At 38.8% G+C, this 25,044-nt stretch overlaps 1 protein-coding gene across 1 annotated transcript in view; it reads right to left on the bottom strand.

The window, feature by feature from the left end:
• Positions 1-6,117: 6,117 nt before the first annotated feature.
• LOC134670401 (5-hydroxytryptamine receptor) overlaps positions 6,118-25,044 on the bottom strand; it is a 181,365-nt gene continuing 162,438 nt past the window's right edge. The window contains exons 4-6 of the mRNA XM_063528242.1: positions 19,343-19,476; positions 7,670-7,779; positions 6,118-7,353 (exon numbers count right to left, since the gene is read on the bottom strand). Coding sequence (XP_063384312.1) covers positions 6,435-7,353; positions 7,670-7,779; positions 19,343-19,476 — 1,163 coding nt within the window. The 3' untranslated portion in view covers positions 6,118-6,434. The remainder of the gene's footprint in view (positions 7,354-7,669; positions 7,780-19,342; positions 19,477-25,044) is intronic.

The following is a 25,044-nucleotide window of genomic DNA, read 5'->3' as shown; positions in this document are numbered from 1 at the left end:
AAACCTAATAGGAAATAAGGTAAATGCGGTTTTTTAATCCCTCATTCACAAAATCGACATTCGCTCTCTCAAATCTTCTCCGCATATCCCGTAAATGCAAAACCTACGCCTTGCGGTAACTGAAGTAGGTATAATAACCCGTTTTATGTCCCATCTCTATATCTAAAATGCCTCATTTTATTAACTGAAAATAACAAAAGAGGCCAAATTAATGAAATTATTAAAATAAACCCGAATATAATGTCAGAACTTACTCCAGTCAGCAAACGATTTAAATGTAATGAATACATTACGAAGGTTCAAGCTTAATAATCATCATTACAAGTTTTTACAAGACATTATTCTGTTAGGACCATCATTTGCATTTCCAAAATGGCGGTTCAAATTAAGCATCCTCGTACTTTTATTAAATACATTACAGTAAAATCAACCTTGACATGCAACATATAAAGTTGAGTTTTAGAGTAAGATTCCGGAGTAATCAGTCCAAATGACGACTATAAACTTAGTCGTTGGAGTCCACAAAGGGTTTTAATTGTAATGTGGTAGTTTTATGGTGTTGCCACGTGATTAATAACAAGGACATTTACCCTTTCGCCCTCTTTAGTTTTAACAAATGGCGTAAGCAGGCCAAAGATATTTGACGAACAATGGCTTCGTGGGGATATAACTATAAATGGGTTTGCGTTTCTGAAAGCTAAAATATATAATTGTATAGGTACATGAATCTACATATACTTAGGGTGATAAACAGGATCAATAGTTTAGTAAATTATAAATTAGTTTACTGTGTCGTACTTCTGGAAGTACTGAAGTTGACAAAGTTTAAGATAGCTAAAGTCACGTCATTCTAAATCTAAATCTGTTAGAGTTATAGAAAGTTGTATTCGAAAGAGGTTCACAACTGTCAAAGGTGGATCGATAGATGGCTCTAGCATAGGTATTACCTGTCTCTAGTTTTGTTTTATGGAATTTGGCTTAAAAGGCCGTAAAAAAAGGTTGTGACATTATTTAAAGGATTCACAAGTAAAACCTATGCTGCTGTGCTATGTATAATACTTCGTCCAACACCATTGAATGTATGTAATGATGCATCAACGAGCCAAAAGTATCTACCATCTTGGAATACTTTTCCATAAATATCTTTACAGTTCCCGTTCAAAACCTGTCACCATCAAATTGCTATTCATCTTTACATACAGTGTGTTTTCTGTAACAGGAGCAATAAATTAAACTGTAGGCTGTACTCCTCAAACTGACCAACATTTGTTCAGCAACTTTTGAAAATAACTCATGGTATGATTTTTATTACACTTTAAAGTTTATTCTAAGACGCAATTTATTGCAAATTTTGCTATGTTAAAAGCGTGACAAGTAATGTAAAACACACTGATGTCAGCGTACATTGAAGGCAATATTTATTTTGTATGAAAAAGAGGAAGTCTAAAGGATTCTTCATTTTTAAAAGTTGCTGAACAAATGTTGGTCAGTTTGAGGAGTACAGCCTATAGTGTAATTTATTGCTCCTGTTACAGGAAGCTTCCTGTATAGACATAGTTTATCTATTGTAATAAATTATTAGAGTATGGTATGTAGTTTGATGAGCTACTTTTGACGAGGACTGTATCTACCTTCTTTTTTACGCTATCATAGTAAAATACAAAACTGGAAGCACTCTACAGCTGAAATATGTTTGTAAGTCGGCCGGAACATCGCACTAGGAAGTAGTTGGACCCTCGATCCGTCATAATTTGGGCGGTTCATTTAGATATATCATCCTCAGCCCCCTGGTCTCTGAATGGGTTAAATTTGAGTCATTTCCGTAATATCTCCCCTGTGATTACCCTGTTATGGGGCGTAGTTTATTTCAAAAATAAAACATTTGAGCTATTTGCATACCATCGCCCACACTGTTAACTGCACATCGGTGGACCTTATGCTTTTGTAATAAGGTCCACCGGTGTACAGTTAGGATTGTTGTTGTTTGTACCTACCTACTTTTTATCTATAAGTTTTAAATAATAAATGCTCAGCATCACAAGTAGCCGACTCGACTACTCGTCAAATAAAATATCTATTATTCTGCATTCTCTAATAACTTAACTAACAGGCGTATTCGGGAAACGAGATAATTGCAAGATTAGAGACGAACTAGAGATTTTTGGGATCTATATGAGATATCGACTAGATGTGACTTGGATATCTAAGTCATACCTTGTGGATATCGTTCAAGAGGACGTCCAGAATCGCGGAAATGTCAAATTTGACATATCTCCCTTACAAATTATTCATATCGTAACTTCTTGATGTCTAATAGATATATCTAATTCATTTTCCGAATCGAGCCGAAAGTCGCCCGTCCGTCTCAAAAAGTACGAGCGGAATGTAGATTACCTATCAACACAACACAATCGAAAATTAACATTTATAGGTAGAGTTTCCATACAGCCAATTTTACATGAATAATTAAGTACTCGTCAAGTTGATGTAATTTCCGTTTGCCTTCATTATGTAGCCTTAATTATCTATCAGCGCTATGGTGTCCGTGAGGAATAAGTAAGTTTTAGTCGATATAACTGAATACGTGAAGGCAACTAAGTATACTGATAAATAGAATAAGTTAATTTAATGTACATATGTGACCTCCCACGGGTACAGCTGCCTTATGGCGGTTGGCGCTTACGCTATCATTAACGCCGCTTCACCGGAATCCACCGTTCCGTTCCGTTGCCGGGCGTCAGACCGTCAACAACTCCTGAGGATGCCTCGTAGAGAGGCGAAACACATGTCGAATATTATTCTTTTGGTGGTGGTTTGTTATATTTATTTTTGCGGTGGGAGGGTGAAAACATTAATTGCATGTAAAAAATACGCAATAAGTATAACGGGTTAGCACTGATTGACTAGCACGTTATCTTTTACGCGGATTAGCAAAGTAATATTTTGGTTTAAATTAATATGGATTTCCGCAAAGTAACGTCCGATTCTATTCACTATATGTTATTAGTTTAAGAACAATAATATTGTGTGCCCTTACAGGGTATCATACCTACCGTTTTATACTTGTAACACCTTACTGTATTATGAATACATGACTACAATAAAATAAAAAATAAACAATAAATAAAATAAATCACCATAGAATCCTCAAACCTTAAATCTCTTATTAGTTGCGGTCCGTAAGTCCGGCTCTTGTCGTCCACTCGTCACTCGCGATATCTTGGCGAAAATGAGCTTTTCGACATTTCCTGTTGCAATGCAGTCTGCAGCATTACTGCAGCCGTATTGCAGTGTGACATTGACTGCCGACTGCATTGCTGCGGCAAATGTCAAAATCACCGGATGTCACCGCCCGGAGTTTTGACATTTGCGGCAGCAATGCAGTCCGCAGCAATAACTGAACGGTACCTTTAACGCATTCACTGCCAGTAACCCGCTAGGCGGCCGCTCAGGCCGTACGGCCCAATTCGAAGTTTATGATACCTACGTCATATAATAGATCTAGCAAAGATAATTATAGATTAGATATATCAGTGTCAAATGTGACATTTCTTCAAACAAAAACGTCACTTTTGACACTGTCATATCTAATCCATATCTTTTCTAGATCTACTAGTAGTTCGCCCTGAACTGAGAACTCGCGGTTAACCAAAAATTGATTTTGTTGCACCTAGGATTTTGTTACCATTAGGTACTCGTATAGTGCGACATAAAATAATAGAAAATAAATGGGGGCGCCACTTTCTACGTAACTGTCACATTTTTGACGTAAAATGCTTACACATGGCAACAATTTAGTATGGATATTCTTGAGTTCCATTTTAATTAATTTCTACTATTTTATGTCGCACTATAAATATTAGCGCCACTTCCACCATCCCACTAACCCGGAGTTAACCGGTTAAACCGTTAACCCAGTGTCAAATTATACTGGTATCCATGGTAACTCCAGGTTTGACTGGATAACCCGGGTTAGTGAGATGGTGCAAGTGGGTAGGGGCCACTTAACTACAAAAATACGGCTCCGATACACAAAATAAACCAACATAAAATCCTCAGACCGCAGAATTTTCCAGAACCTTTTATTAGTATCTAATACGTCGGGTAAGCCCGGCTCTGCCGTCCGCGCGTCACTCTCGATATCTTTGAGGACGGTACGTTGCTGCTAAATCTAAGAATTACGCTGCCATTCTTGCCCGTATTTATTTTATATTGGTTCTTGGAAAGACTTAAGTACACACAGAGTAGATAGTACTAAAACAACCAAAATAAGTCAGCATAAAATTTCAAAGCACCGTAGAATTTTCTAGAACATTTTAGAGGAAAATAAATACGAAATACCTCATAATTGCATTTATCTTGGTTGATTTTAGTTAAAAGTGTGTTGGAGTAAAGAAAAAGTCACTATAATATATCATTTCCATAAATTAATACAAAATTTCTATAAACTGGTAATCTGGATGTCAATTCAATAAAGTTTTGTGACATGTGGCTTTTAAATTGGTTATAAATTGTATGTAGATGACACCTGTCAGTACCCTTACAGTTTGCGGTCAATCGCAGACGGTCTAGGATGCAAAATGACTACTGTAATAATTTGTATATATCGATATTAGTCTACATCGCAAACGGTCTAGAACGCAAAAGGACCATCCGCGAATAACCCTTTGATAAATACTAGTTTCTGCTAAATGAAAAAAAAAACTGATTTGCAAGACCGAAGTGATCCCATAAGTGCGGTACACTAAAAACCATCCTCCATCCATCATCTATCGATGTTTTTTTTCTGAACACATTATACTAGAGCAGTTATCGTTTTCTGAATTTTCTAGATCAAGCGAGCGGTATTTTCGAGCAAAATGTTCATTTTTGCTTGCATTAATGAAGGAAAATATCGATTCTTTTATTCATGAACCACGATACGTTCATATCTTTTATGTTAGTTCGATTTTGCTTGATAGTGATGTAATTATGGAATTGCTCTAATATTTGTGTTAGTTCATAAAGAAAATTGCGTACGGACACGCACTACGCACATTATTGTGCTGTAAGACGAATCGCACTTTAGTGTATTAAAAATTAATCAATTTTATTTTAGCAATTTGTTTTATTAAGGCCATTACGCGATGTGTTGGATACCGGAAACGGCAGATACGATTAAATACTAGGTACATAATTATAGGATTGGATATATGTATAAGTATATAATATTTTGAAAAAATGCGTCTCGCCGAGTTTCTTGCACCTCGGGGCTGGCTGTGGTCTGGGGTGAGAACCGGTGGTAGTTTTTGACATTCATAAATAACTTAGTTGAAGAATAAACTCAATAAACTAGAAACTTTCACCACTATAACTAATAATACTTACCTATTTACCTTTTTAATTCGGCAACGACGATTAATCTTCTACAAATAAGTACAGGGCCGCAAGAGCTCCGAAGCGTCGTACACTAATTGGTGGTTTAGCTGATCGTCCGTGTTATTCTATCATTCAAAATGATAATGTGGTAGGGTACCTCAGTCTTTTAAGATATATTTCATAATTCGTTTGGTACCTACAGAATTAGGATTGTAACAAACTTTTTTTAGCCCGTTACAGTGTCCCACTGCTGGGCAAAGCTTGCTGCTTGATTTCTATACTACTTACTATAATACAATATTCATGGAGTTATAGTCCGACAAAAAATTGTAGAAAGTTATCGAGGGCGCCACTTCCTGCGTAACTGCTACGTAAAATGCTTAAACATGGCAACTATTTAGTATGGCATTTGTTTTAGTTCCATTTAATTTAATTTCCACTATTTAATGTCGCAGTAAAAGCATATTAGGCTCGATATTTACTTCTATACCTCATAAATTGGGATACGTTTTCTCTGCCCGGCCTCTGCCAAAGGCCCTAAAACTGAATTCTAAACTCGTCAAGCTAATGCGGAACCTAATTTCACATTCGTGTTCAATTTCACTTCGATCAACAGTAATTGTACCGAACTGGCGCTTTGACGGGCGCCCAACTTTTGTGTACCAACTTCCCGCGCCTAACTTTTAATGTAAGAACCATTACTTTCCGCACTCGAGCACAAAATTGGTATCTGAAAACCAGGGGAATGAAAGTCTCCGCTGCGATATAATTTATTATATTTATTCAGTAATGTCACTTGAAACAACTCAGGAGCGAGCGGCGGCAATGCCCTGGACTCTCGAGCATCGCCGTCGCGGCTTACAATGTTATAGACTATGATAACGGTTTAAAAAAACAATATATTCAACATCCTCTATCGTATGTATGTACTGATTTATTTACAAACTTCTATGCTTATTTACACTAACTAACAACGTTTAATATATTTGAAATATCGTACACGGAGAACATTACAGTCCATTTTCTAACAGCCGGCACCCTTCGGCTTAATTATATACATAGTAGGGGCATTTTCGTTAGAATTTTTTATTGCGGCCTCGACGGTGGGTGCCGAACAGGATTCGGGCGAAGGCCTGGCGGAAGTCGGGGCTGAAGATTGTGTAGATAACCGGGTTGAGCGTCGAGTTGAAGTAGCCGAGCCAGAGGAAGAAGCTGGCCAAGTAATCACTGATCACGCAAGAAGAACAAATAGGCATCACTAACGCCATGATGAAGAAAGGTAGCCAGCAGAACACGAATGCCCCTGTTATGATCGCGAGCGTCTTAGCTGCTTTCCTCTCTCTCTTCGCTTCTAGTGACTCCTTCTTTTCTCTATGCGAGGGAGCAGGAACGATAGCGCGCTCCGCTTTCGACCCATTCGTAACGGTCGAGGAAGACTTCTCAGGCGAAACGGAAGGCGCTTTTTCGTTGATCGTGAACGCAGTTGTGCGAGGTTCCTCGTCCAAGGTATCCACAGTGGAAGTGCTTTGGCCTTCAGTGAGGAGAAGCGAAGCGGCTAGCGCTTCAGTCCGCGTGCGTTGATTGCACTTCTTTAAGTTGAGGAACCTTTTCTTTACAAAGCGCCTGTCTCTGGCGGATTGTACTGGTCTACCAGGAGTCGTAGTGCCGTCAGCTGATGTCGGACGAGGGGGTGGCGGTTCCGTCCTCCTCCTGATTCGTCGTCGTGCTGTTTGGAAGATCTTCCAATAAAGGATAAGGATGACGGCGAGCGGTACGTAGAAGGTGGACATTGTGGCGAAGATTTGATAGGCTAGGTCTTGGCTGACGAGGCACTTCTGCTGCTGGGTGATGCGGGCGAGGTAGTCGGGGTCCTTCCAGCCGAGCTGTGGGGCGAGAGAGACCACGAGCGCGGCCCCCCACACCAGCACGATCATCGTGAAGATGCGCCGCTCGTTTCGGTTGTGGATGTAGTCGACATCCGTCACAGCCCAGTACCTGATAACAAAACGGATATTAGATGTAAGTGTATGGAAGTTTAAATAAGGTGACATAATGACAAGCGACAAAGAGCGAAAATATATGTACTAGGTACGATTCCTAATATTGCAAATCGTGGCGTCAGTGTACCTATTATCCTATTAATGATAACTGTGTATGAAAATGGTTACAAGTCTCGCGCAGCTCAGATGATAAAGGGTACAAGTGTTATATGGAAACCGTTTTCCCCTGTGCTGCTTAAGACTGCACCCTTTTTCACTAAAGCCACAAATACTAGGTGATAAATGATTTTATAAGTTGTAAAGAAGGTTACCTATCAGTAGCTATAGCGACGAGGTGAAGAATGGAAGCGGAGCTGCAGAGCACGTCGCTCGAGGTCCACATGTCGCACAGCTCGGGGCCCAAGATCCAGCCCTGGCTCACCTGGCGACATACACAATCGTTACTGTCATCAATGTATTAACCTAGTGTTTGTGTGTGCTGTAGAACTTGGGAACTCTCATGAAATTTTGAACAGAACGACAACTTCTTAAAAAGTATTTTAAATATTCTACAGAATTGGTGGTAAACGTCTCATTATTAGTGTCAGGTCCATTATAGGGACTTTACCGATTTATTTTTAAAATCCAACCTTGGGCACCGAAGGCCTCTGATTTTGTTTCATTTCCTATTATATTTATCAACATAATAATGCCGTGTCGTGGCTCGTGGCCCAATATTTTATGAAATGGTTGGTTCTTAAAAACAATACAAATACAAACCTAATCTAACCACAAAATAAAGTGGTCAATTTTAAAATGGCATTTCATAACATAATCAAAATCTATGGTGATCATTATCTAGCCACGATATTTGAATACTGTGATACAAGCTTCAAAAAACCGGCCAAGTGCGAGTCGGACTCGCGTTTCTAGGGTTCCGTACGTAAGTCCGACTCACGCTTGACTGCACATTTCTAATAGGTTTTCCTGTCATCTATAGGTAAAGAACTGTCTTGTGTAGTTTTGGAGATAATAAGGGTTCCGTATTTTCCTTTTGAGGTACGGAACCCTAAAAACGAAAAGGAATTGCAATCAGTAGGTGGTACCCCTAGTGTAAATTTCATTCAACAGCGCGACGAGGTGACGGACGCATTTGCGTTAAGTGTCATTTTGTATGAGATTTTGAGTTGCCACCACGTCCCACTTGGCACGCTATTCAAAATCCCATACAAAAATATTACGTATACGATATTACGTGTACGACATAAGGTAAACGAAAAATAGTTACGCTATCAAATGAAATTTACACTACGGGTTCCGAGTGTTCGCCGATTGAAACTGGATAAATTACTGATGAGGTTTTACTAAAGTTAAACCCAAATTTGGAAAGCTTTAGAGAGAATAGTACCTAGAAAATTAAGAGTAAACACTATTTAGCCCCACCACGCATAAAAGCCGTAACAGCCATTGGAAAACACATCCAATTATTTTCCGTATTCTGGTGCTATAAATTTCAAATTAAAACTGATCTTCCAATCACAGTTACTGCGTTATGCTCGTCTATTTGCATCAAATTCTCATAAAATTTGGCGGCTTTCTAGCCTATTCAATAGTTACCCTGCCTACGAAGGGTATTATAAAATTTGTGTGCTTAGCACAAATATTTCATTTTGTTCCAGAGTTATGGATATTCTCTATGTACCTATGAATGTATTTATATACAAAGTGTTACAAAAATAATGGAGGTTACGTTTGAGGGCATATTCGATATCGAGTTCAGATTTGGGAAAAAGTAGGAGAATTTTTTTTAAGTCATTTTTCCATGGTGCAGTTAGTCTTAATCGCCAACCTTCCATATTTACAAAAGCCAAAAACTTTTCGCGTCAAAAAATGTTTCTTCTACTTTCAGTAGGTGATCCGTAGGTCTAGGTAGGTCGGATCTCCATATTTTTGTTACACCTTGTACATATCACTATATATCGTCGTCTAATACCCACAACATATACCTATTCATAATCATAATAATTATTTATTGAGCATACTGCCGTGGGACTATTTACTCGTAGATCATCGATCTGTGTAAAATTATCCGATTAATAAAATTATTTATTTATTTCAAAATATTCTCTACCAAACCCAAAGCGGCCACAGCATTTTAAAATATCGTATCGTAATAGCATGCAATATGAACGGCAGCGTCGCGTCGCGTCGCCAGCATGCATTGAATGCATCGAATAGATATTGCATTACTGGCATGCCAGCTGGCCAGCCGAGTGGAAAACTCGGTTTTGAGCGTACAGGCGTATTCAGTTCTGTCTGTAATATTGGTTCATCAGTGACTGTGATATTGGTTTGATAGGACGCCGTACAGGGCCCTGCCGAGGTTTTGTCGAGAGGCTGCAGTAGTATAAATATGGGGTTCTTCAAAAAAAGGTATACCTACCTACAGGGTACCTATTTACCCTTAAGTAATGGAAAAAAAGTCAGCGACAAAAATGTCAGTTTTAGATTCCCATCCAGTCCAAATATTCTCAGGTGACATTCGGATGGCAACTACATTACTTTTGCGGCATTACTGCTGCGGCTTTGATACTATCAGTGATAATTTGAATATGGACTGAGAGTTCTAATCGTAGCAGTATTGCGGGTAAAAATATCAATCAATTTAGATTAGGGCAACAGTAAAGCCAAATCTCTAAGCTCTATTAAGAATAACCATTTAAAAATCCATATTAAACCACACTATCAAATCTACATACCCGTACTGCCTAAGATAAAACTGAACATGTACCTATTGATAAACAGACGGAACGGATGAAAGGGATACTGGACAGGTCAATCTGTGCCATTAATGTCATACATTGACAGCTTTGCCCGCTAGGCACGATTGTTAGGCAGAACTGACGGGGAAATTCGTGTGTGTGGCTAGCACATGTCTGCGTTTTGCGACTCATTCGCATCATCGCGTCGCATGAAAATAAGATACTTTATAGATGTATATTGGAAAATAAGTAAAACAAGTGGTTTTTCCCAAAAATATAAATTGTTTTATTTCAAGTTCACAGTTAAACTTAATCCGCCACCATAGATTCACACAGAGAGAGAGCGCGACAGTGCTGCCACCATACGCAAATATCAGTAATGAGTAAACTAGTAAACGAGATTACATTGCATTCTACCAACACCCCCCCTCAATGTAATCTCTACATCACCTATACATATACTCTAACAAGATATAAACAGGATGTCAACTTATTGTTCATACAAACCACAGCTTTTTATAAACTTTGATAACAAGTTTTTATTTAACGCCTTAGTAAACATATCAGCTGTCTGATCTTCTGTTTTTATGTATTTTAACAATAATTTACCCCTTTTAATTAACTCTTTTATATAGTGAAACCTTATGTCTATATGTTTTAAACGCTTAACACAGTCAGTATTTGCAGCCATTATGGCACTTTGGCTATCGCTAAGCATTACAACTGGACACACATTCTCAATATTAAAATCTCTTAACAAATTTATAAGCCAGCAAGCTTCACTTGCAGCCATACTGATTGCTACATACTCCGACTGTGTAGAAGACAGACTGACACTAGCCTGTTTCTTTGAGCACCAATTAATTAAACAGTTGGCAAACTTAAAACAATAACCGGTGGTTGACTTCCTATCTGTTAAGTCACCTCCCCAATTCGCATCACAATATCCAATTAACATATCATTGTTACATTTATATATCAAACAATAGTTTAGTGTATATTTTATATATCTAAGTACTCTCTTTAAAGCCGTTAGCAACATACTGTTAGCATTATTCTGATATCTGCTTAAAATCGAAATTGCAATACAAATATCTGGCCTAGTGCCGTTGGCTGCATAGGCCAAGCTGCCTATAATTTTTCTACATTTATTTTCTAATTCTTTATTAATTACAGACTCATTGTCTTCAAAGATTTTGGTATTAAAATTTGGGTCCATAGGGGTTGACATCTCTTTACAATTTTGCATTTCAAATTTTTTCAAGACATGCTCAAGATATTCTTTCTGGTTTAGTTCTGTGACACCATTTTTCAGATCTTGTCTTACTTGTATACCTAAAAATTTAGACACCAAACCTAGGTCTTTCATCTTAAATTCCCTATTTAACAAAGCTTTAAGATCACATATTTCAGTTTCATCATTTCCGAAAATGAGCAAGTCATCTACATATAATAAAACATAAGTTTTGACGTTACCATTACATTTTGTATACAAACATGTGTCACTTTGTGACCTTTGAAAACCGTGTTTCATTATTACAGAATTGAATTTGTCATTCCAGTACTTAGGAGATTTTTTTAAGCCATACAATGACTTCTTCAATTTAACAATACGTCCACTACTACCAAATGCACCTTCTGGTAATTCTAAAAATACAGTTTCCTCAATGTCGCCATATAAAAATGCCCCCGTTACATCCATCTGGTAAATGGGTAAGTTTAATTTTGTAGCTACAGATACAAACAATCTAAAGGTAGACAGGTTAGCTACTGGTGCATATATTTCACATAAATCAATAATATCACTTTGTTCAAAACCCCTGGCTACTAACCTAGCTTTATATTGATCACCATTTTTTATTTTAAAAACCCACTTGCTACTTACAGTCTTTTCAGTGACAGGCTTCTCACAAAACTCCCAAGTTTTGTTGTCTTTCAGGGTCTGCAGTTCCTTTTCTATAGCCTCCTGCCACTTGTTGGCATCTTTCCTGCGCATAGCTTCTTTGTATGTTTTTGGTTCACCTTCTGAAGAGACATGATGGCAATTATAGAATGAAGTCTGTTTTCTTACACGAGTAGCTCTCTGACGTCGTGATGTGTGATCTTCACCTTCTTCACTGGATCCCTCATCGCTGGTGCATGGAACATATGTACTTCCATCGCTTTCTAATGTCTCTATAGATTCATTTGGACTACATAGAACCTGGCCAGACGGCCGCTCACCCTCTACGGACTCCAGTTGCCGCACATTCTCACTTGGTGGGACCTCTCCTTCCACAGGTTTCTCCTGATCCTCATTAGGACTTGCAGGTAAGTCTGTGTCATAATCTAGCCGAACTATCTGTTCCTTCTCTTCCTGACCTCGTTCCAGAAACACAACATCTCTTTTGGTTTCAACACTGTTGTATTTTTCAAAATACACTCTGTAGCCCTTAACATCTTCTCCATAGCCGACCAGTATTCCCTTTTCACCTTTTGAATCCCACTTTGTTCTCTTTTCCTTCGGGATATGAGCGTAGACAGGAGTACCAAACACTTTTAAATTATTTATGTCATAGTGTTTATTGGTCCGCGTTTCATATGGGGTTCTTCCAACTTCATTGCTGTTACTGGTTCTATTTAAAACATAAGCTGCCGTTTTAACAGCCTCTGCCCACAGCTTCTTCGGCAAACCTTCCGCACACAACATTGTTCTAGCCGCTTCAGATAAAGTTCTAATTTCGCGTTCCGCTTTTCCATTTTGTTCTTCTGTGTATGGCACTGTTTTTTGATGTATTATGCCACGTTTAGAAAATAAGTCTTGCACAGCCTTATTAACAAATTCTAATCCGTTGTCTGATCTGAAGTAAAGCACTTTATTGTTGGTGGTATTCTCAGCTCTGTTTATGAAGTTCTCAATGCATTTCTTCACTTAATCCTTCCCTTTTACAAAGTACACAGATCTGAAGTTTGAGTAGTCATCTTTAAGGATAACGAAGTATCTGGATCCTCCCACAGACGGCACCTCCATTGGCCCGCATGTGTCTGCGTGTATAAGTTCGCACGTCCTTGTCGTCTTGGTTTCACTAGCACTGAAAGGCAAACGGTGTATTTTGCCCTCCAAACAGCTCTCGCACTTTACGTCCGTATCATCTTTCACTAAAATATTATTGTTTTTAAGCACGGTCTTGACATGTTGCATGTTTTGGTGAACAAGTTTTTTATGCCAGTCCTTCAAACTTGACTCCGACTGAGCCACGTTCGCTGCTCCGTGTTTGTAACGCACTTCCAATAAATACATAGGTCCATTACGGTACGCTACCGCACACACTTCATTTTGTTTCACAATTTTGCAAGTCTTTTTGTCGGTGATCATAACATAACCTCTATCTGTAAGACATTTGACAGATAGTAAGTTTGTTTTTAATTCCGGTACAAACATAACGTTCTCTATGGTCGTGTCAATCCATTTGTCGCCGTCATAGACTTGCACCGCCATCTGTCCGTAACCATGCACACTACACAAATTACCGTTACCGACCGTAATTGTTTTATTCGATAATACTGGAGTATATGTTGTAAACAAATCCCGATTAGGGCACATGTGATCACTACAACCACTGTCCACTAGCCACTGTACCTTTTGTAACTGTCCAGATGTACTCACAAACGCGTTACTTTCTTTGTCTTTATTTTTCCTAAACCAACATTCACTTTTTAAATGTCCCTGTTTTTTACAGTAGTAGCACTTTTTAAAGTATTTATTGTCACTTTCCGAATTATTATTGTTCCGCTTACTACGACACTCACTTTGAAAATGTCCCCGAAGATTACACTTAAAGCACTTCGCGTCTTTCTTTTCTATTTTCTTCGCAACAAAGGCCGATGACGATGACTGCGAAGGCTCGCCCTGTTTATCTTTCAACCGCTCCTCTTCTATTAACAACCTAGCGACGAGATTATCGTAGGTTTGTTTATCATCTGGCGCCGATTCCCACGCGGATACAAAATGCTTGTAACATTCTGGAAGTGACATCAGTACTTTTGTTATGACGAAACTTTCAGTAATATTTTCTCCCATCTGCTTTAGCTGATTTTGCATTTCTTCAATTTTGGATAAAAATGTAGACATATCTGTACCCTCTTCGTACTTATATTGAAAAAATCGCTGTTGCACGATGTGGATGCTTGTTTCGGATTTTTGTTCGTAGACACTAGCCAATTTCTTCCACATTTGCGCGGACGTAGTACAAGTTATAATATGCATCATTGCATTTTCTGTCATTCTTGTAACAAGCCATGTTTGTGCTTTCGCGTCTAACTTTTCCCATTTTGGTATTTCAGTTGCAACTTCTGGCTTCACCTTTGTCCCCAGTACCACTTCTAGAAGGTCATGACTCCGCAACAAAATCATGGATTGGAATTTCCACACATTCCAATTCGACGCTCCTTCCAATTTAATGTGATTTCCGGGCAATTTATTATCATCCATGGTGTATTTCTTCGTCCCGTCCTTGCGTTGCAAGTATTTTTCCTTCCCGCCGACTTAACCTCAAAATGCGCGCAACGTGACGCGCCGATGCCGACGGTAATTTTCTTCGACGAAACAGTGTCCGACCCAAATGTTTTACTTTATTTTATAGGATTACGTGCCTGGGCCCATAACCTATTGGAAAATAAGTAAAACAAGTGGTTTTTCCCAAAAATATAAATTGTTTTATTTCAAGTTCACAGTTAAACTTAATCCGCCACCATAGATTCACACAGAGAGAGAGCGCGACAGTGCTGCCACCATACGCAAATATCAGTAATGAGTAAACTAGTAAACGAGATTACATTGCATTCTACCAACAATGTAGTGCATAATTATTTTCCATCGTATTTTGAAGGAAATGTACGAACGCATCGAAATGTTTTTTATTTTCTTTTAAAAAACTTAAAATGTATGGAATGATTTTTATTGTTTAATTTTAATTTTTTATTTTTATTCTTTATTGACTTTTACAATGTTACTATTATTAGACTTTTTTTATACACTCTAATTATACGATAGATATATTATGATGAAATGTTTTAATAGGTATTAGCTAGTAAGTTAAATATTGTGTGCCCTAACAGGGTGTCATGAATTGGCCAACTTAACTGTAAGATCTTAACATGTAATTTATGTTCATGACTACGCAATAAATGAAATATGAAATATGAACGTGTCTTGCTATTTCAGTCAGTCTCGGTATAAAAAGTAACTGAGGTTGACTCAAGTAGCATGACAAATACGAATGTCAAATAGGCCTCTGAATAAGTATGCTTCCCGAGAGCTATTCGGGCGGAAAACTCGGTCGATACCGCGTGAATCTAGAGGCGTTATGTTGGCTTGTCCACTTAACACCCTAAACCCTTGTATACATGTCACGTCGTATACATGACGACGATATAACTTTCAAGATTAAACAGATAGTAGTTAAGTTAGTTAATTAATTGGTGTACCTCATACCATATAAGGTCAATATGGCTAATTTCGTCATAGATGCTATTCCGTCCACTAGCGTTTTTCTCGAACAACGAATAACATTTATAGTTTCGTCGACAAAGCAGCGATTGCTTTTAGTCTCAGCAATCAAAAGCAAATGTTTTTTTTCTTCCTACGAATGAAAATCAAAGAAATATATGCTCGTAGATGGAATAGCCTTATGCCCTATGACGGAATTAGCCACAATGCCTGCTTATTCTAAATTTGTGAAATTTCGTGAAAATATAACACATTTGGGATTCGTTTTTAGGGTTCCGTACCCAACGGGACCCTATTACTAAGACTTCGCTGTCCGTCCGTCCGTCCGTCCGTCCGTCCGTCCGTCCGTCCGTCTGTCACCAGGCTGTATCTCACGAACCGTGATAGATAGACAGTTGAAATTTTCACAGATGATGTATTTCTGTTGCCGCTATAACAACAAATACTAAAAACAGAATAAAATAATGATTTAAATAGGGCTCCCATACAACAAACGTGATTTTTTGACCAAAGTTAAGCAACGTCGGGAGGGGTCAGTACTTGGATGGGTGACCGTTTTTTTTTTGATTTTTTTTTTTGCATTATGGTACGGAACCCTTCGTGCGCGAGTCCAACTCGCACTTGCCCGGTTTTTATTATACCTCTTTTGTATGTTACCCTCTACCCTTGCCACTTAGGTTGGCCCCTATTTTATATTTAAAGTAGCTCTCTTTTTTATAGAAAGAAAAGGGTTCTTTGAATATAGCGTCAAAGTGGGTATTTCTATTTTCTATTAGGGTAGAGATAGGGCGAAAATGATCAGACTAAAAAAAATTGATATTTAAAATATTGCTAATGACTGGCGTCGCAGGCTAAGATAAAAGCGATGCTATTTTAGTGCGCTAATCTCAATGCACTATTTCAAATATCAACGGATTTTTCTTCTTAATCCGATTCGCCCTTTGATCCATTTGGCATCGGTCTACCCTACTTCTATAATAATCACAAAATCTCCTAAACCTAATAACCAAACAAAAGCATATAAATAAACCAGTGAGTCAATCGGTCGTAAAACTCGGTCGACACAAGGAAGCCCGAGGCGTTGTTTGCTTGTCCACTTAAGTTCACCCTAAATCCGGGTACTGTCGCCCACACTGTTAACTGACGGTTCGTAAACCTTATTACATAAGGCATAAGGTCCACCGATGGACAGTTAAGTGTTGATGTTTGTACGCAACGTGTCACTGACATGTACAAACCAAGATTAAAGGTAAATCAGCTTAGATTGTAATTAAATTGATAAACGTAGGCAAAGGACCAGTTATAGGACATTGAGTTAAATTGTAGTGAAATAAATAATAGGTAGGTACAAAATTACGGGAGTAACTTAAGTTACCCACAAATAGTGGGACAGTATGTGCAGGGAGTATGCACTTTCGTCTTAAGATATGTCGCTTTGCACGATTGTTCCATAGATATAATAATATACTTAGATGACGCCTCAGCGAGCTGTCACTGTTACCACTTTTATTTAGTGTACGACTAACAATTTAACACCACCTTGCTGTAGCCATGTCGATAAAGTCATATCGATAAACTATTGACATTTCTTGCATTTTTAATTTTACTTCAAAGGTTTAACAATACCTAAAATGAACAAAATCGCTTTTATTCTTTATTGTGGTTATCAGATCACAATTTTATCGTCACGCCCCAGCAGGGAACGAAGGGAAAGTTCAGATATTTAATTAAAATACATACATACCTACTAAAATATATGTTCCGCAATAATGGAATTATTTTATTATATTCTAATATATTTATTATTAATTAGCATTTCAATTATGTTTATGTTTAACGAAGATATATCTAGCTTCAATTAATAGCTATTTCGTTCCGCTGTGTAGCGTTAATCGATATATAACATGATTTAAATCGACTTTTCACATCCCTAAAAGAGCACACATACACGTTTTTACGCACACATACACAGCCAGGATGCACCAAAAAAGGCAACACTTTGATTTGAAGTTCATCTTGTCAACAGTATGGTTGTCCTTTTTTGACAAACGGCATTTTTAAAAGAGCGAGGAGAGAGAAATGATACTAGTTGCTGCGCCGTCAAAGAGAACAGAAAACGTTGGGGCCTTGAATTGTTCCTTGCGTCAAACGAAGCTGATTTAGCCCGGTAGCCACAACATCGCACCGTGGCTACCCCCTAACAAGAGAGGGAGGGAGGTCGATATCGGAATTTCTACATCTATTGCCACTACAAATTACATACATTAATAGCAGCTATCCTAACATGCCAATCAGGCAATCGGTCGGAAAACACACTACATCGATATTGAAAGCCAGAGGCGTTAATGTTTGCTCGACCACTTAAGCTCACTCTAAACCCGTGTCCACAACGTGTCATGTACAGTCAACATCGATAGTAGCGGACGAAACAACGCGCCAACAGTTTCTGCCACCCTTGATTACTTTTCAAATAGAGATTAATCTATACAGTGCCCGTTAGAAAGTATCTATTACTTATATATACAAGACTGTAAGAATTAGACAATAATTGTTCTGCATAAATATATCTGTTGTTGATACTTCTGAAGCATAGCCATCTGCAACGTTAAATGCAATTAAACATTGCGCTTAAAAGCGACTCAATAAAGTGAATAAAGTATTCGACTCCGAAATTAAAAGACTCAGATTTTCTTTTAGCGGAGAGTCACGTAGAAACGGATAAAGTTCGTCAAATTATGACTCAAAAGACTTTATGTAGATCCAACTAACACTAGTCAGTATTAGAATATTTACCTTACTATGTCCTATTTTCCAATATGTATGTACCTACCTAATTTAGAAACTACAATAAATAGCTGGTTTGATAGTGCACGCCGTTGTATTGGGAACCTTGCATTTTCTGGCACAGCTGACAAACTTGGCATAGTTCATTCTTAGCTGCGAGCTACGCATAGTCACAAAATGCAAGGTGTCGTGCACTATCAAACCAGCTAAAATTGGCCACAGAATGGACACCGCAGATTAGCTGGGGCAGAGGCAAAAAAGAGATGGCGGGATGACCTCTACGTGTTTTTCAGCGACCAGCGGGAGCATGAACCAAACCGTGATGAGTGGCGAGGAAAGAGCAGGCCTTTGCTCAGCAGTGGGACACAAGATAGGCTATTAAAAAAAAACAACGGGTTGCACTCCGGGAGTGCTGACAGAAGTGAAAACTCAGTGACTAGTCCAAAATGTCTGCAGCACTATTTATAATTGACCCATCCTCCTTTCTATTGAAAAACTTTAGTTCCGAAATTGCTGGTCAGTGAGCTTGTTTAAAATTCGAAATTCAAATTTGTAGCGTTAATTGTTTAAAATTCAAATAGAAATTGTAAAGTTACCTCGCAGACCTCGCATCTAAATATATTTGGTCATGATATTTTGAGTTTTATTCACCAGTACTAGAGTTCACTTTTATTAGCGATTTCATCAAGATGTAGCTTTATTGAATTATATTGGAGTGATATAAAGTAGAATGTAACTGTGAGATCCTCATATTTCAACCCGTACAAGATTAGAACCTTTTTCATGTAATGTCATTGAGTTTTTCTTTATTGATTTAAATGCCATCTAAATGAGTGGCCATCTAAACCTTACGGTCACGTGATCGCCTTACGCTGTCTCGAATTTATCATTTATTCCCCACCTCAAAAAGTGCCCAGCGTCGCTAAAGAAGTTTTTACTTCAAAAACTGCAATATAATAATATGTACTCACTTCATATACAGCTCCCAGCGGCATCACCAAGCAGGCCACCATGAGGTCGGCCACGGCGAGCGACGCCACCAGATAGTTGGCCACGTTCTGGAGGTTTCTCTCGATTATTATTGCTGCTATCACGAACACGTTACCTGGAAACAAGATTTCATTTATTTACTATTTATATAGTACACAGTCTTATATCTAAGACACTGTGAAAACAGTAAACTCCCTTTTATCCGTCATCTCACAAAATCTTTTTTATACCGTCCATCGCCGGTATCTAAAAACTGTAAATAATAAGTGATGTAATTCAAAATCATATTACGTTGCTATAGTTTATTTTAAGTGCAACGTCGAGCATTTATATAAACTTATTGCGTTTGGCTGAAATGGGACCTCGGCTTTGGCCGGTCGGGCGTGTAGGGACAGGGATACTAAACCTTAGTAACCGTACTCAACGCTTTCCATACATTACTGAGTCGCGCCAACTGACCATGCGAAGAGCTAAGGCGTAAGGCAAACTTATCACATGTTTAATGGAAAAATAACATTTACTTTTTTTGTTGATAGCTACAAGCTATTAACGGCCGAACAATACGGTTTCTTGGACATGAAACGTTTATTTCAAATTCAAACGTTATTGCTGCCGCATTGAAGCAGGCACTGTCACTGTCAATTTCTTTGACAAAACCAGTGACAAACTGGACCTTTGCGGCAGCAGTGTAGCAAAAACGTCACTAGTTTTATCAAGGAAATTGACAAGACTGCGCCCCCTGCGACGATGAAGCAGTAATAACTAATAACGCAACAGTAATGCAAGATGCAAGTGCCGTTGCCATCCCAATGTCCCCTTTGTATAAATAATTACCTCTCTGGATAAAAGCCCGGAGGGGGTGTGATTAATTATCGAAGCAAAAAGCTTTATGATTTTTAAACACACTCGCAATGCCTGAAAAGCTTTTAATCGAGCGCCGGTAATTAAACTTTTAGGCTCATTAATTTTACCGTTCCGGTAATTTCAGTGACATTCTCATTGCAACTATAGAGTCTACGTCTCAGGGGAACCAGTTATTGTGCCTTTATTTAACCTATAAAAGCCCAGAGACCTATAAAAAGGCTCTAATTTGAACCTTGGTTTTGACAAATCTAAATTTCATTTTTCTTGGCAAGCTTTGACTAGATGTTATAAAGTGATGTATTTTTATTGCTGAGAATACCTAAGAGTAAATCAAGGCTTCATAGAGGACCTTAAACCATTGTTATCTTATTCTTGGCGCTCGAGATATACCGGATCAACTGCCGTTGGGCCGTTGCATTTTAGCAAATGCGCGAGCACCAAGAGTCACAACGAGTCACACTTATATTTCACAATGGCCGACCACGCTCTTCTGACAGCTAAAACGTGGAGATATTTTTCACGCAGTGCCCGCGGGACTTTATATAGGCGAATGGATTTGATCGGGTGTGACGCTGACGATATCCGACGATACCCATATGTCGAAAGGGCCCGAACTGAGTTGGTCACCATCATTGACATATTATGTTATTCGGTGGTCAGTAAGAAAGAGTTCCAAGCTTTGAGTGTAACCTTAGTGTAACATTTAAATATGTTAGTAGGTACTCTAACTACAATATAAACTTAACATTTCTTTGGCTACATAGCTGGTCTGAAGCTGAAGTGGCAATGGGTAGGCCACATTGCGCGCAGAGAAGATGGCCGATGGGGTCGAAAAGTGCTCGAGTGGAGACCACGGACTAGCAAACGCAGCGTAGTACGTCCACCCACAAGATGGACGGACGACCTTGTTAAGGCCGCCGGAAGACGCTGGATGCGGATCGCTTCCAACCGGTACGAGTGGAGGCTCCAAGGGGGAGGCCTATATTCAGCAGTGGACGTCTTATGGCTGAGATGATGATGATGATGATGATAGCTGGTCTAGAGATCACATAACACCGGTGCCCGAGAACGCGATTCGCCATTGGACAAGTAATCATAACAAAATGCCCGTACTTTAATCTGGCTTTAAAATTTCGTCGGCAAATGGGTCTGTCATTGTCATGTAATGACGTAATATGGATTAACTTGCAAATTGAAATGTAAACTTTGGGCCCAATTCGGATTATGAAATAGACATCTATTAGACATCTTTTAGACATCACCAAGATACGATAACGTGTTTAAGATCTAACCTGTCAAATTTGACATTTGCGCGATTCTGGAGATACTCTTGAACGATTTCCACAGGACTTAGAGATCTAATTCACATCTAATAGATATCTTACTCTATCTAACGTAAAGGTGATATTAGTTGCCCGAATTGCGCTGCAAAAGAGAACTAGTTGATAGCGGAAACAGTTATAAAGATGACCCAAAAAATTTTTATTAAGCTATGAGCTTCATCACATATGTTCCTTGAGTAATTCTAAGCATTTCAAGCCCGGGAGGCAATAAGAAATGTGCGTCTACTCGGATTTATAATGGATTCAAACTTTCAACCCCTTTTTAACCCTGTTAGGGGATGAATTTTACAAAACGCTGAAATTACTTTTCCTGTCTTTTAATAATATTCCCAAATACATAGATTCAAGTCCCGCGTTCGAAATTTTTTTTGATATCCATACAAACTTTCAACCCCTTTTTCACCACCTTAGGGGATGGATTTTCAAAAACGCTGAAATTAGTTTTCTTGTATTTTAATAATATATCTTTTTACTAAGTTTCAAATTCCTATCTTTAAAAAAAATTGAACCCCATACAAACTTTCATCTCCTTTTTAACCCCCTTAGGGGTTGAAATTCTCAAAATTGCTTCTTATCTCTTGTAAAATTTATAAATGTAATCTAGAGTGCAAATTTCAACTTCCTATCTTTTGTAGTTTCGGCTCTGCGTTGATGAATCAGTCAGTCAGTCAGGACACTTGCATTGTACCCCACCCTCCCCGACTAGACGCACGCTTCTTTTTGCCTCCCAGGCTAGAAATGCTTAGAATTACTCAAATATCAGATGTGATGAAGCTCATAGCTTAATAAAAAAAATTTGGGTCATGTATGGCAGCGATGATATCTAAACTATAACGTATCTAGAATGGATCTAGAACGTGTCGTCTCTTGTGAATATCTTGAAGTTCGAATACAGCAGTTTGGTATTTATTATGCATAAGCAGAAAAATTGCTAATTCGCTAGGTATCATCATATTTAGCTTCTTTTTAATGTAACCTCTTTGGGCCTAATATTGTTTTTATGCCAATGTGCTTTACAATTTACCTACACTCCGTTTCAATCCAATTAGTCAATTAGAACCTTTCTTAATCCAAATATATTAGATATTATTTTATTTTATTACTTCCTCTAACAAACGAAATTGATCCTAATTTACTGTACAACAAGTTTCAAATTAAAAATAAGAAATTTTTGTATTACATACGCAAATGTTATACGTTTTACTATTGGGTAAAGGCCTGAAGGCCTGAACACAAGAATAATTAATCATTACGATAATGTTTCCATTTCAGTTGGTTAACCCTTTGTACACCACGCCTATACTCATGTGATCGTGTACAGTCGCCATCATATATATCGGAGCGGGGTGCCCCTTAATACGCCTAACATTAATTGTCATAATATGAATTCGCATAACTGATTTGGCATAACGTAATTGTTCGTAACATTGAACAGGCATAATAATAAAAAAGCATAACACTTATTGCGCATAATAATGACTTTGCATAATTGAAATATCTATAACATTATTAACTATAACTTTAACTGACATAAAATGAATTAGCATAATTATATAAAGCGAACAAATTAGATGGATCAGGGCAAAAATAACTCGGTGAGGTTAGGGTCATTCACTCCCGCCTTAGCCTTCAATGTTAGGTATTGTTTTCTGACAGTCCGATAATAGATATATTCACATCCTAATGGAAAAAACCGTCCAAACTAAATTTAAATTGCCTGCTATTGCTTCCAAATACCGCTTTTTGGTGACGTAACAATCTTTTTTTTTCTTTTGTTTTTATTTATTTTAGTTTTTAATAATTATGCAAAGTAACGTTATGTTTAGTACATTTATCCCAAGTAATCGTTATGACAATTGACGCTATGCGCATTAATATTATGCGTACTCAGTTATGCGGAATAATGTTATGCGATTTATAAGTTATGCGTAATATATGTTATGCCAATTTGAATTAGGAGTACTACGTTATGCGAATTAATATAGACCCATCGGAGCGGCCAAGGTGTTCACAATATCTGAACACGCACTCAACGCGTTGATAATAGAGGCGTGTTCAGATATTTGTGAGTGCCTTGGCCGCTCCGATATATCTGATGGCGATTGTACCTTATCGAAATGCACGAAGGTTGATATTAGGCTGAAGTTGTGCGTGTCAGATGACATATTTGTCAGTCAGTTGTCAATGGGTTAAAAAACGAAAATATGATTAATCAGAATTAAATTGCTCAAAACTGTCGTGTATAAAAAATGATGTCGTATATAAAAAATGATGTTGTTGTTGTTAAGAAATAATAAGGTTTTTAAGATGTCTAAATGATTAATGGAAGTGATGCCTCGGATAAGATCCGCAGTAAAACATTTCACCTTTGGAGTGCAAGGGTCCTCTTATTACTCTAACCTGGTTAATGGGAACTTGATAGGATATTGAAAAGATAAGACCAAATATATGACATGCAATTTAATACAATTCGCTAACTACTACAATGCACTCCGCTTTAGGGCGGGCGCTGCTCAGAATACAATCGGTTTCTCTAAACTGTCGGCGGTTATGGGGTGACACTATAGTAAACCTTAATCTACGATCGCGAGATGAACGAGACGCGGAGTCTTGGCCAAAACCTGGGATAAAAGTCTAGTGCACTCACGGGTACCGAACGTAGCTATCATCCACAGGCCCGCTGGTATTTAACGCAGCAGGCGGATCGCTGACGGTGGGCGACGGGCGTTCCTCAAGCTCCGGCTTTGGCAAGCCCGGGCGAGAACAACCCGCGGCGCTCAGGAGTTCCACAAGAAGAACCCGCGCGATGAGACCTTGGGGTCGTCGGACCGCGGCAAGGCTGTCCGACACACGGCTCGCGGGTCAAGGCCGTGCCCTACGGCTTGATGGTGGCGCCAACGTGATGCGCCTCGGAGCCGATAGGCCACGCAAGTGAAGGGGAGGCCTGTGTGAAGCACCTCGGGATCGCCAGACGGCACGCAGTCCACAGGCCCTGGAAACTGCGCCCTGCGGTGAAAACCAGCGTCCCCACGACGCTCAGCACATCAGGGAGCGCGCGGCGGCGCTCGGGGCAACACGACCGTCGGCCATGCTTGCGCTCGCCGGTGGCACGGAAAGCACTCGGTGGGCTACGCCCTTTTCGCACACAACACACACACACACGGCGCACTTTGCATATATCCCAATCTTCCACCGGCCAGGCCAGGCGGCGGAAGGGGGCGAGGCGGTTTATTTCGATATTCAATTAGGAACTGTATAAATGCTAGCGTGCCCCAGTACCAACTCCCCATCCATTGTCGATTCTAGCAAAATCCCCAGCCCTCCGTTTCGATCCATATCGACGCATCAAACGTCAAACCAACTTAAACCTTTTCCAAATCATATGACTCTCGAAAAAATATCAATGCTCATTAATACTTGTAATATTTTAAGTGGTTAATAATAATTACTAATAATTATATTTTTATCGTACGTTT

Source organism: Cydia fagiglandana, chromosome 13, assembly GCF_963556715.1.
Source record: "Cydia fagiglandana chromosome 13, ilCydFagi1.1, whole genome shotgun sequence".
Lineage (NCBI taxonomy): Eukaryota > Metazoa > Arthropoda > Insecta > Lepidoptera > Tortricidae > Cydia > Cydia fagiglandana.
Note: the sequence above shows the minus strand (reverse complement) of the source record. Positions and strands in the feature narration are given on the sequence as shown.